At 42.9% G+C, this 11,495-nt stretch overlaps 1 protein-coding gene across 2 annotated transcripts; it reads right to left on the bottom strand.

Moving 5' to 3' along the window:
* Positions 1-573: 573 nt before the first annotated feature.
* On the bottom strand, positions 574-11,495 carry LOC137783665 (glutamine-dependent NAD(+) synthetase-like). 2 transcript variants are annotated; one of them, XM_068573869.1, is made up of 21 exons: positions 11,258-11,495; positions 10,018-10,078; positions 9,715-9,831; positions 9,473-9,526; positions 9,257-9,346; positions 8,536-8,587; positions 8,330-8,418; positions 8,108-8,225; positions 7,606-7,737; positions 7,278-7,349; positions 6,175-6,299; positions 5,996-6,044; positions 5,469-5,571; positions 4,627-4,795; positions 4,214-4,349; positions 4,008-4,114; positions 3,611-3,742; positions 3,322-3,391; positions 2,947-3,075; positions 2,165-2,341; positions 574-1,333 (listed from the first exon to the last, which is right to left on the bottom strand). In XM_068573869.1, exons 1-21 carry the CDS (start codon positions 11,340-11,342, stop codon positions 1,184-1,186), a joined length of 2,217 nt encoding a protein of 738 aa, XP_068429970.1. In that variant the 5' UTR covers positions 11,343-11,495; the 3' UTR covers positions 574-1,183. The 2 variants fall into 2 exon arrangements, with proteins under 2 accessions (XP_068429970.1, XP_068429977.1); XM_068573876.1 differs by having other exon boundaries at positions 1,222-1,333; positions 2,095-2,341.

Genomic DNA, 11,495 nt, shown 5'->3' with positions numbered 1-11,495 from the left:
ACCTGTCATTTATATTTTAACTTCAACTAATGACTTTGGGTAATTTATTAAATGTGCTGATGATTGTTGTTAACCCTCTGAAATCATTTTCTCGGTTTGCCATAATCTCTTAAATTGACCTTTTTAAACTCATGTGTTGTATAACATTTGCAGAACAATCTCAGCTCTCTATATAATGAGGCATTGTTGTCCTAAGGCACAAGTGTAAGAGATAATACAGCACTAAAGCTGAAAAATTAAAGCTTGATTTATGAAATTCTTCTAATCTTTTGTGAGAACATAACTTTACTCATGTGGGTGAACTGTTTTGGTGTCGGAAAAAACTGCACCACTGACTTCAGACTGTTTCTGTTGGCTGGTTTCAGTTTCACGCCTCAAGATAACAATGAGCCTAACCACACCTGCTTTTAACAGCTTAATGTGTAGCATTTTTAAACCAACATGTTTATTTTTGCTACACTGATCACATTGCTTTCCCCAATACATCGTCCACTTATAACAATGCATCTTGTCAATCAACTTTAAACATGTGCAAACAACACCGTACAACACAGTGAATGTCTTTTGGAGTCACTTTATTTCCAGCAAACCCTCAACCTCACCCAGTTCCTCACTAACTAATGTCATTAAACTCCAAGTACAAGGCTGTGATCCGATAACCTCAGTGTCCCCGACATCTGAGGAAAAGCTCTTTCAAGGTCTTAATCTAATCTGTCATAATTCAGTAGTAATAGAGCACCGTTGACCTTTAGAGATGAAGGTCCCAGGAATAAAACCTCCGCCTTTATTTGGAACCAGAGGTTGAGTGCGAGGACATGTGAACCAGCATCTTAGAGTTTCCTTGGTTATTCGCCAACTTCATAAATTGGATAGATTTGCTTCACCATTTTATTGCTGTATTCACATGCTTATATGTACATTTTAATGGATGTAGATACTCTTTGGGCTTGTTTTTATCTACCTCTTCTGAAAGAGGTGAGATCATTACGTTCGATGATGCATCCCATGAAGCCTCCTGCCAGCAGGCACATTTAAAGAAAAATAAATCTCATTGATTAGAGCGATGACGCACTTAAAATTACACAATACATTTTTCCAACTCTTACGCATTGAACTTGTCTGATATTGGCCACGCTCGTGTCTCGCCCTCGCAGCGGGGGCGGGCTTAAGCTGCGTTCACAGATTAGACACCATACTCCGCAAGTTCGTCGACACTCAAGTGGCCACTTCCTGCATTCAAAGGTTGTGCTTTAGGGGGCGCATCCTTTACTCCACCCTGCCAAGACATCCCTCCAGCAGCAGCAACCAGCAACGGAGCCCTCAGCAGTGGGATCTAAAATATATATAATTATATATACATATGTATTTGAAAAGGCAAACAGATGTCAAGACAAGTTAATGCGTGACCGTACAGAAATAATCTCAATGTGTGCACTAGAAATAGAAACAGATATTCTGCCAATCCTAAAAACAAAATAATGAAATGAAAGCTGTAAGCAACTGAATTTAGAAACTGTTCGTCAATCAATTTAGTTGTTTTTGTTGCATGATTTGTGTCTGCCTTAAGCAAAATTAATCTGGCTTCCTGTTTTGAGATGAGGTGCTCTTATTTTGAAGGCGGCCAGAAGAGTTAAATCGGAAGTCGCAGTTTAACGTCTAAAGCTAAAGTATACACGATCAATAATCAATACAGATTGGAGAAAGAAACGGTGTTAGCACTCCCCGAAGAAGCACAAGCTCTTACGTTGGTTTTGGAATTAATAATAAATAAATAAATAGTTATTGATAAATACATTTAAATCATCAGTCAAGTGCAGGACCATCTTTTGGGGGGCGGGGCTGTAAGGTGTAGCTATAATTTAACCGTGTTATTAGTGGAATGGATCCTAGCTACAAAATCACAGACATTACTGCATCGTGAACTACAAATATGCGTTGAAAATCTACAGTCTGAGTGCTAGTAACGTTGGACATATAAGAGTTAAAAAGTAACGTACAGAGGTTTCACTGACTTACATTATGATGCATTCAGGCTCTGTAAAAATTGGTATTGGGGCGAAGGTATATTTGGACGCCATTATGATGTGTTCTTACAAATCGTAGTTTCTTTTGAGAAGCTTCAAGAGGCGAATGCGGTGCAGTTCAGCCCCCGCCTCACGGCTACCTGGTCGTCGATGCTCCTGAACTGCCAGGTCCAGCGTGTGTTGTAGAGGAAAGGTCGGAGGTCAAAGCGGTTGTCGTCGGGGCTGTAGCTCTCGGCGTGGTAGGACGGCGTCACCGTGGTCATCTTGTGGCGGTTCATCGAGTACATCCGGAAGAAGTGCTTCACCTTCTGGGCCACCTGGGGAGGAACGACGACGACGAGGTTGTTTCAAGGTCAAAGTCTTAAAACAGCCGCTGAATGCACAATATTCACCACCGAGGTTCAAAAGACACATTCTGAAATGTTTCAATCTAGTTTTGTTGAAATCTCATTCAACTTTTGGGCACATCACAGTTTTAAGCTGCAGAATATTTGAATACAATTGAGTAATGTTAGTAAAACAGTATTATCTAAATATATCTTAAAATGTGCCCGCTTTACTTTTGTTTACTTTTGTTTGTTATACAATCAGCTGTTTTGTTTTATCTGGTTCTATTCCAGCAGAAATTATTGAATGCATGATGATTATTATTGATACAAGTGTGTGTTATAACACAAGCTAGAAGTTAAATTTATAGAAAAGAATTGCAAATACAATATTTATTTATCACAATCTTAGTCAGAATATACAAGAGTTTGTACAAATTTTTCAGCCCTAAACAAATAAACTAACAATAAATACCAATAATGCAATGGTAAACTGGTTAAAAGTGTCTGTTCTGCATTTATTAAACTGTTTAAAGGACATTTAATCCTCTAGTGGAGGGTTACACGCTCTGATGGAGCAGAATAATGCAACTGACCTCTGCGGGTGAGAGCGCGTCCTTCCACATGTGGATGAGTTTACAGAACATACTGAAGGGGCCGCACTTGGAGATCTTCCTCAGACGCCCAATCACGGATAACTCGGAGTAGGTCAGCCCCATGTCTGCCTGAGGAGGGAGGAAGGAGGAAGGAGGCGGTTAGTGAAAGTCTGCTGAAAGCAGGAAAAGGATGACGAGAAATAAAGCAACAATAAAATGCATTATCATTGTTAACTTTTTTCGTCCCTTATGGATTGGCGTAAAAAAAAGATAAATTGTGATATCGACTATGACCGCCTCCTCCACTTCCTGCCCCCCTACTTCCAGCGTGTACGATCGGACTGCACTCATCTTCAAACAGCCGTATTTTATTACCTCGTCCGTCTGCGACACCTGTCCGTCAGTCAGCGGCTCCAGCTCAGCGGTGGGCGGAGCCGACAGGATGCTGCGGAGGAAACCAAAACCAGAAGAGTTTGCGGCTTGCAGTATAAGACTGGTGCATGAAACCTGAGCACACACATATATATATAAATCCACATAAGAGGGTGATATACTGGAGCCGAGTCCTGCTTCAGCCTTTGACTCCTTCCACCAATGTTCTGTATACTAACGGGTACATCACCCGGTATTTCAATCTCCCCAAACATCCGTCGGCGGCCCTCACCCTCTCAGAGCGGTGAGCTGGAACTGCTCGACACAGTAGAGCAGGAAGCTCTTCAGGTCCGTCTTGCTGATGCCACCTATGGGGTTGATGTCGGCACTGGAGCAGTCGTACTTGGTGAAATATCCTGTCAGACTGAGCAGGAAAGGTTGTTGTTAGGCTGCATTTATTCTCCACTGAGAAAGCGTTCATCTTTCGGTAGTTGCAGAGCTCCAGCGACGTGCACGCGCTCCGTTCAGAGAGGTAATCTTCACAAATGAACAGCACTTATGATTTTTGAAGTAAAAAGCTGGCATTACGGCAATGAATGTTACGGTCGCATGAGCGCAACAACGCCTTTGTGGCGACTTGTCAATCACAGTAAGCCCGCCCCTAAAGCATGCTCTGGCACCAGTAATACCTCTCATCTACGTTGGCTGAGCCCAGAACCAGCAATCCACCTGGTTTCCCCCGGGACCAGAGACCCAGCTGAGCAAACAGGTAGGCCAGGACCATCCTGACCCGAGCCTGGGAGCGCACACACACACACACACACACACACACAGGAAGTGAATTCAAACTTCCTGCAGCACTGATGAAACCACCATGAGTGTGTCTGAGTCGTACCTGAACATTCTGCAGGGCCAGGTTTTCTCTGTGGCTTCCTCCGTTGACACGAAACTGAGGCAACCTTCCAGTAACCAGTGAGAAGATACCCATAATGCCTTTCACTGCCAAGTCTATGTTAATATTCATGTGCGTGCTGCATAAAAAAAGAAAATATTAATGCAGCTCAAAGGACAATAACTTTACAGATAATAACAGACAAGATATGAAGTATCGCTGAAGAGTACTTTTCTTGATTTTAAATAAATAAGGATAACAATTTGATGGCTTATATTCATATCAACACACTGTTGCTTTAACACACATACCAACACAATACATCCACTATGACCTCAAGTTGCATGCGTTGTCCTTCATGTCCTCGATTCTCACACTCCTCAAACAAAAAGCCCTTCAGGTTGAGCCCCGCCTACCTGCCGATCTGATTGGCCAGCTCTTTGGCCCTGCTGCACGTGTCCGCAGAGGAGTTTTCGCTGGCCATGTAGCAGGTGGTGAAGAGGCGACCACACAGGTCCCTCGGGTTCAGAGGACGGTAGGCGTCCTCCCCGACCGCTCTGCGGACGTCCTCCAGTACCTGGCTGTCTGACGAACGGGGAGAAAGAAGAAGAGGGGGGGGAAGTATGTGTTTAAACATCGGAGAGACAGTAAAGAAGGAAAAGGTGAGGCAGTTGGCACACAGACAAGATACAATGCTGGTTTGTCAGGCTCATAAAAACAGTGCTGATTTCCAACGTATCCTACTCTATTACTTTTTTTCACTGTCACTTGTGTCATGAAAAGATCAAACCGGCCATGTTTTTCTGAGTCGCTCAATACTTTACTGACCCTGTCTGTGGCTCTCGCCACAAAGCACAAACATCACAAATATATAGTTTCCTTTTGATAAAACAGTATTCCTGAAACAGTGAGTCACTTTAACTTTTTACAGACTTTACTCAAGCGGGACATTTGTTGGGGATTATTTTCAGCAGCGGATTAATCCACATTTGATCCTGCGGTGGGTGTTTGTGGGATTAAGTTGAAATAAACTACAGTGTGTGTGTTCGTGGTAATAAAGTAACCGTTTGGCTCATCGATGTGTTTTTAATAGTGGAGCTCTACAGCTCAGAGGAAGAAGACATGTCGGGCTTCGATGCACACACACACACAAAATACTTGTTGGTAGATACATTCATTGCTGGATTTTGTCCCACATGTCACATTGAGAGAGTTAGTGTGTTTAAACTGAACTGAAAGCCAAGGGGAGCGCACTCACTGCCGTCCTCTACCGCCTGGCAGAGCAGCACACACATGGAGTGGACGATGCAGGCGGTGGAGGAGCTGTCGACGCCTCCACTCAGAGGCAACAGGAAACCAGCCTGGGAAACCAAACAGACGCATCACAAACACGCCAAGTCAAAGAGGTATACCTTTTCCTATAACTTCCTGTTTCTACGTGAAAGCCTGTGTAGCCATCATTAGCCGAGTGCATTAGAACGTGAGCAAAACTCTGTTGCTTTTTAATGACAGGGAATAAAGGTTGTTCCTTCATGTTATCGTCTTCTGTCGTTTTTACACTGTTGCTTCAATCTTTGTCTTTTAAACCGGTTTCCTCTGCTGAATCAGTTTGGCATCCTGGATATATCCTTTAAACACATATTGTAAACCCTTCTGTCTGCTTCACTCTGAAATAGTTTTTATGGTTTTCCAAAAAATTTGTTCACATTTATCCAGGGAGTGAGGTTAGTGACAGTGTGGGCCCCAATGGAAGGGGGCGGGGCTTAGCGATGTGTTCCTCCTCACCTGTCCACTTCTCCTCAGGTAGTCCCACAGCCAGCAGGCCGGCCCTAGACTGAACAACACAGCTGTTGTGATTTCTGCACTGGGTTTTCTTCAACTGGCCCTTTTTCAGAAGCCACTTAACAGCTTTGTGCTCCGAAAAAATACATATTTTGTACATAATGAAATGCATGCATTTGTACCTGATCTCTTCCTCTGGTGAATGGAAGTCCCATGTTAGTGGTTGGTGGGTAGGGAGGTAGATGTCGTCACCACTGGATAAAGAAAAGTCAACTTTGACCCTGTGGCAAGGGCTGGGTTCAACTTCCTACAACGGAGAAGTATGAAACAGGGGAAAAGGCAAAAAAACGACAAAGTGAAATATTCTCAACCACCAGACAGCGAACAGGAGATGGAGAAAGCTGTTTTCAAGCCGTAGTTCACCTTGTAACCCAGAAATGTGTGACTGTTTAACTAAAAGATGCTAATAATGATTGTTGCAGCTTCAATACGTTTGTTTAATTTTGTATTTTATTTGTTCAAGTGTGTTTCAGTGACATACTTTTTATTTTACGCTAATAAAATAGTTTGAGTAGTATTGTGCACATTCAAGCAGTTTTGAAATGTTTGTCGTGACTATTTCTACTTAATAGCACGACTTGGGACTCGAAGGGCTAGAGATGTGACATGCAGCTAACATGGCTGAGAGATATTTGCCTCAGGAGGAGCAGCCGTGGTCACAAGTCTGTAAAGAGAGGAGCCCCTTCATCATGAGAGCGGCCCCAGATCAGCCTCTGTTCCAGTCTCATTAGCTGTAGTATGTGACATACAAGAGGCGGCCTGCTAATAACTCAACTGTTGAAACAGCCACACCTTACATCCTATACAACCAAGGCATTTGCACACATTCAAATTAACTTCCACTATGTTAAATAGGTCATTATGGGGCCACAGGCCGCCGAATAAATACAGCACAACAATGATATATTTAAACCAAAATATGTCTCTTCAATAAAAGGTTATTGTTTAGATTGAGTTACTTAAAGGGTTGGTAATCTTTTGCCTGGACCCTATTTTAATTATTTTTTAACCCTATTTTGTGACTAATGGGAACAAAAACTTGTTTTATTCATCTAGTATTGAGGGACGTGTACGTTTAACACAGTAAAAGCAATACAAAAAGCAATAAAAGCCCACTTAGGCAAACTTATAATTTGTGATTCTGGGCTAAACAAAATAAACTGAACTGAATAAGTCAGGATAAAGCAACTGTGTCCATCAGAAAGGTTGGAGGGTGCCGTCTCACCATGTTGGGCTGGCACAGTTCCCCTCTGTAGTTACGCACATCCTCAAGATCAAGAGTGGCTGTAATCACCTCCTACAACACACACACACACAACATTACATTAATTTCCTGGAGATTACATGGAGACACTTGCCTAATAATCATAATCTGAACCACCGATCCAAAAACCACATTGGGGACAAACAAACACAACCTCTTTTCTGTGCTTTTTGGGGATATTACATTGACTCTCAGTACATTCATTTCCCGGAAACTTACACCAACTACTACTGATCCCAATGCAGAGCGGTATTGAGCCCAGTCTGGTGCTCTTCATGTCCATACCTACCACGTCATTAAGAGAGAACTGAGCTCCTCGTGCCACAATGTCTCCGTTGATGGCCAGCATGGCACAACCATCATAGTAGACGCGCTCTCCATCACACCCCCTCAGGTTGGCGTAGAGGTAGATACCACCACCCTGGAACAACACCGACGATACACTGAAGTACTGGTTTCAGTCAAACCATTGCATTGTACTGAGAACACAGGACGTTACAGACGCACTGTCCGGTGTTGGACGTGCAGCAACGCCCTCTGCTGATCTCTGATCGTCTGTGCAAGCACAGGTGGGATTTTCAGATTGCCTACAGTCCTTGACCAAATCATGCGTGAAGAAAGCCATTTTATTTCTTCTTTTCTATGATTTATGGCCTTATACCTGTGATATACTGCACATATTTTCGTTCCACTTACTCCTCGCAGTGAGTTTGCAGTTTCCATTGAGGAGCAGGAGTGAAAAAACCACGAGACCTCAGTGAGTGAAATGTGACAGGAGGGATGAAGTGTACCTTGATGGTGGCCGACTTGACCAGGTTGACTCTTTGGTTAGCTTTGCGGAGCTCGTGGTTGCTGGCAGACGAATTAGTGAAGATTTCCACCCCATCCAGACCCATCTGAATATGAGGGCTGATGACAAGAGACAACAACTAAAAGGTTCAGTCATCCGCAGGTGGTTTGGATTGTTTCAGTCATGCAATGAGCCCTTATCCAATCCTCTTGCCGTGCTGCACCTTTTGGGGTTCCAGAGCTCCGCGCACATCTCAGTGCCAATGCAGGTGTCCTTCGTGGACAGCACACAGTCACCGAATGGGACCGTGTCCTGATGGACGCAAAGAAACATGAAAATAAAAAAATACACCGACCATCTCTTTGCTAATGTTTCCGGTCTTAGGTCTTTAAAGACAGATAATTATAGTTTGTTTTGTTGTTATTTTACCTGCCCTGTTACCTCCTGGATCATTCGGGGGAGGAAATACTCTTCCACCTGCCTTAAAGAAACAAGCAAAGAGACGAGTACTTTCACTCCCATCCCTGTTATTTTCAAAATGGTGAAGTTAAACTCCTTTTAGGCCTTAGCTCAAAGACCACACTCACAGGGGAACTGTTAGCCTAGCTTCTACTAAAGTGAACAAATACACCTTTCAACAGCTCCTTTCAAAATGCATTTTGTTTATTCAACTGCCAACACAGAAAATTAAGCATTGGGGTTTCAGTTGAAGTTTGCATTAGACTCTCATGACCTAACCGTGGGTTTGAAAAGGTTTGATTACCGTCCCAACTCTGCTCGGTCTGGTGACGAGCACGCTAGCACGCTAGCACGCTAGCAAACGAGCTCCACCACGTAAACAAGACAGCTTCAGATTTGTACGAAAACGTTTAGATGCGAGCATAGTTCGCGTTAGCGTATGGTCTTTGTGCTAAGCTAATCGTAAAGCTGTTGTTTTTTCTATTCTGGACAACATTATATGTAAGTTTATGTATATGTAAGTAACCACTTCAGTCATTTTTTTTTTTTTTACACATCGCAAATAGTTAACTTCTCATGTGCAGCACTACTCAGGTTTTAATATACTGTATTTTAGTTGTGCTACAGAGAAAGGATTTTTACTGGAATTAGCTGTCCACAACATGTCACGTGTCAACGAGTGATGACTGACCTCAGCTGCTTCCAAGGTGAGAACCAGCGCATCTCTCTGAAGACCCCGTAGTTGGCCATCTGCATTTTAGGTCTGATCAGTAGAATCTTTCTACAGGACGAAGAACAAATGCTCAGTGATAAAAAAATTAAAAAAAATATGTGTGTCCGCTCAAGAGATATATGATGTGGGGGAAAAAAACGTCATTTGTTAGACTAGACTGGAGCGCCGACGTACCTGTTGAGGAAAAGGACCCGGCAGTTGTAGCGCACATTATGATGCATAATGGGCCTGGTGGAGGTGGGACAGGAAGTTCCAAGGTTAGATTTTTAATACAAACTGTAGTTTCAGTGGGCTGCAAATGTGAAAAATATCCAATGTTGACTTTTTTTTGTAATTAAAACGTGAAACATTTAAAGGTCACAGCCAGACTGAATGCTGCTTTCGGGCTGGTCTGACGGTTTGATGGTGGTACCCACATCCCCACGTCACAGATGATGTCCTTGGTGACAGGAGACTCTAGAAGCTTCTTCAGCACCTGGAAGCTGTGGAGCAAGGTGTCCGATTCATAGAAGTGGTCTGCGCAGCCATAACCGCTGTAAAGTGAGCAAGAAAAGTCAAAGTCAAACTCTGGCAGCATATAGCATCTAGCAAAGGTTCTGAGCTACAAAGAGATGACAGTATTGTACTACTGCTACTCCACTTAGACAATACGATTACATTTTAGTGTGTGGATGCACTCATGTCAGTGTGAAACCGTGTGAAGCTTTTTCTCATCATACCATATCTCCAGCTCTGGGCCGAGTCTGAATTTGGCTCCATGAGCTTTAGCAATCTCAATACCTGCAGAGAAAAACACAAGCAGGGTTACATTTAGAGAAGGCGGCAACAAGGAGGAGGGGGGGGCGTGACTCTGTGCTGTTGACAGGCGGGGTAGAAAATCCACGGCCCGCCACCTGACTATTGTTATGTGTGGTCATGTGTCTTTTGACCATTTTTATGAGTGTGGTGCAAACAGTCGCTCTCCTGCAAGGAGCACCTGGAGGAGCTCTCCTGCTCCAGCTCAAAGTGAAATGAGCCAAAGTGCTTGTGTCTTGAGCAATGAGCCTTGTGGCTTCACATATTACAAAAGTACACGGACATATAACTAATTCCTTATTAAATACATGGATACAGGTAAATGGTTATGGTATGCCGTTAACAGGTTACGCTTGCCGAAAGCCAATCTCTATGAAGTCTCTGTGAGTGTCTCTTTATTCTTAAATCTGTAGCGTTAGAAAAAAATATAAAAAATATATATGTTTGACCCAGACTGAACTGCGCTATCTGAGTGGAACAATAACAGGTTGAAGAATAATTGTTGATGTAGAAAACAGAACAAAAACAGGTTGAAGAACAATTGCTGATGTATAAAACTCATGTTTAACTATTTTTCCGGGTCAGATCTTTTGAACCATCTGTGGTGAAGAGTTTTGCCAATTCAATTGAACTATTCCAAGTTTCTGTTTAATAAATAGATAAAGACATTTGAATGTTTCACATCCCATTTGTTTCCCCTGAAGGAGATTGACAAGTTTAATTTCCATTACGGATATAACTTTATTTTCATCGTTCTAATTGTTTGCCATTTTTAATTGTTTTTGGTCTGATGGAGCAATCTGATTTACTTGACAGTGATTGTACTTTTCTTTATTCTGTTATTTACGACATCACAGACGGAGTCACACAATCATGTTATTTACAAAACAGTGTATGCGTTTCCTGTGATCAACACGTTTGAGTTTCCCTGTGGGACTTGGTGACTACTGCGTGTATGGATGACTTTGGGTGGAAACTGGATGTATTCACATGCTCTTGAGTGGCTGACCAATCACACTCAATGAGAAATACAACGGACAGTTGCATTTAACCTCACATATGGAGACTCTAGTGTGTTTTTAGAAGAATAAAAACCAGAAAGCTACCCCTTTGCAGACGTTACGGTCTATGACACTACTGTCCGGCAGTAATAGTCCGACTTACTCTTCAGTATTCTCTCCAGGTTGCCGTCAAAGTCCAGAGCCCACTGGTTCAACGAGCAAGTAGCGAGGGTCACTTTCCGTCCCATGTTCTTGGTCGTTAGTTCACGACTAACAGCAGCTGAACGTCACGTGAACAAACCAGGCGGACGGCAAAGTAAAAGTAATAATAATAATAATGTTGCGGTTGCACTTTGTAGCTAAAATACTGCAGCAGTGTCTACCTGGCTGGCGTAAGTGGA

The sequence above is a fragment of the Clinocottus analis genome, unplaced genomic scaffold (genome assembly GCF_023055335.1).
Source record: "Clinocottus analis isolate CAN_PGR_092001 unplaced genomic scaffold, fCliAna1.0.p SCAF_1, whole genome shotgun sequence".
In the NCBI taxonomy this organism is placed as follows: Eukaryota; Metazoa; Chordata; class Actinopteri; order Perciformes; family Cottidae; genus Clinocottus; species Clinocottus analis.
Note: the sequence above shows the minus strand (reverse complement) of the source record. Positions and strands in the feature narration are given on the sequence as shown.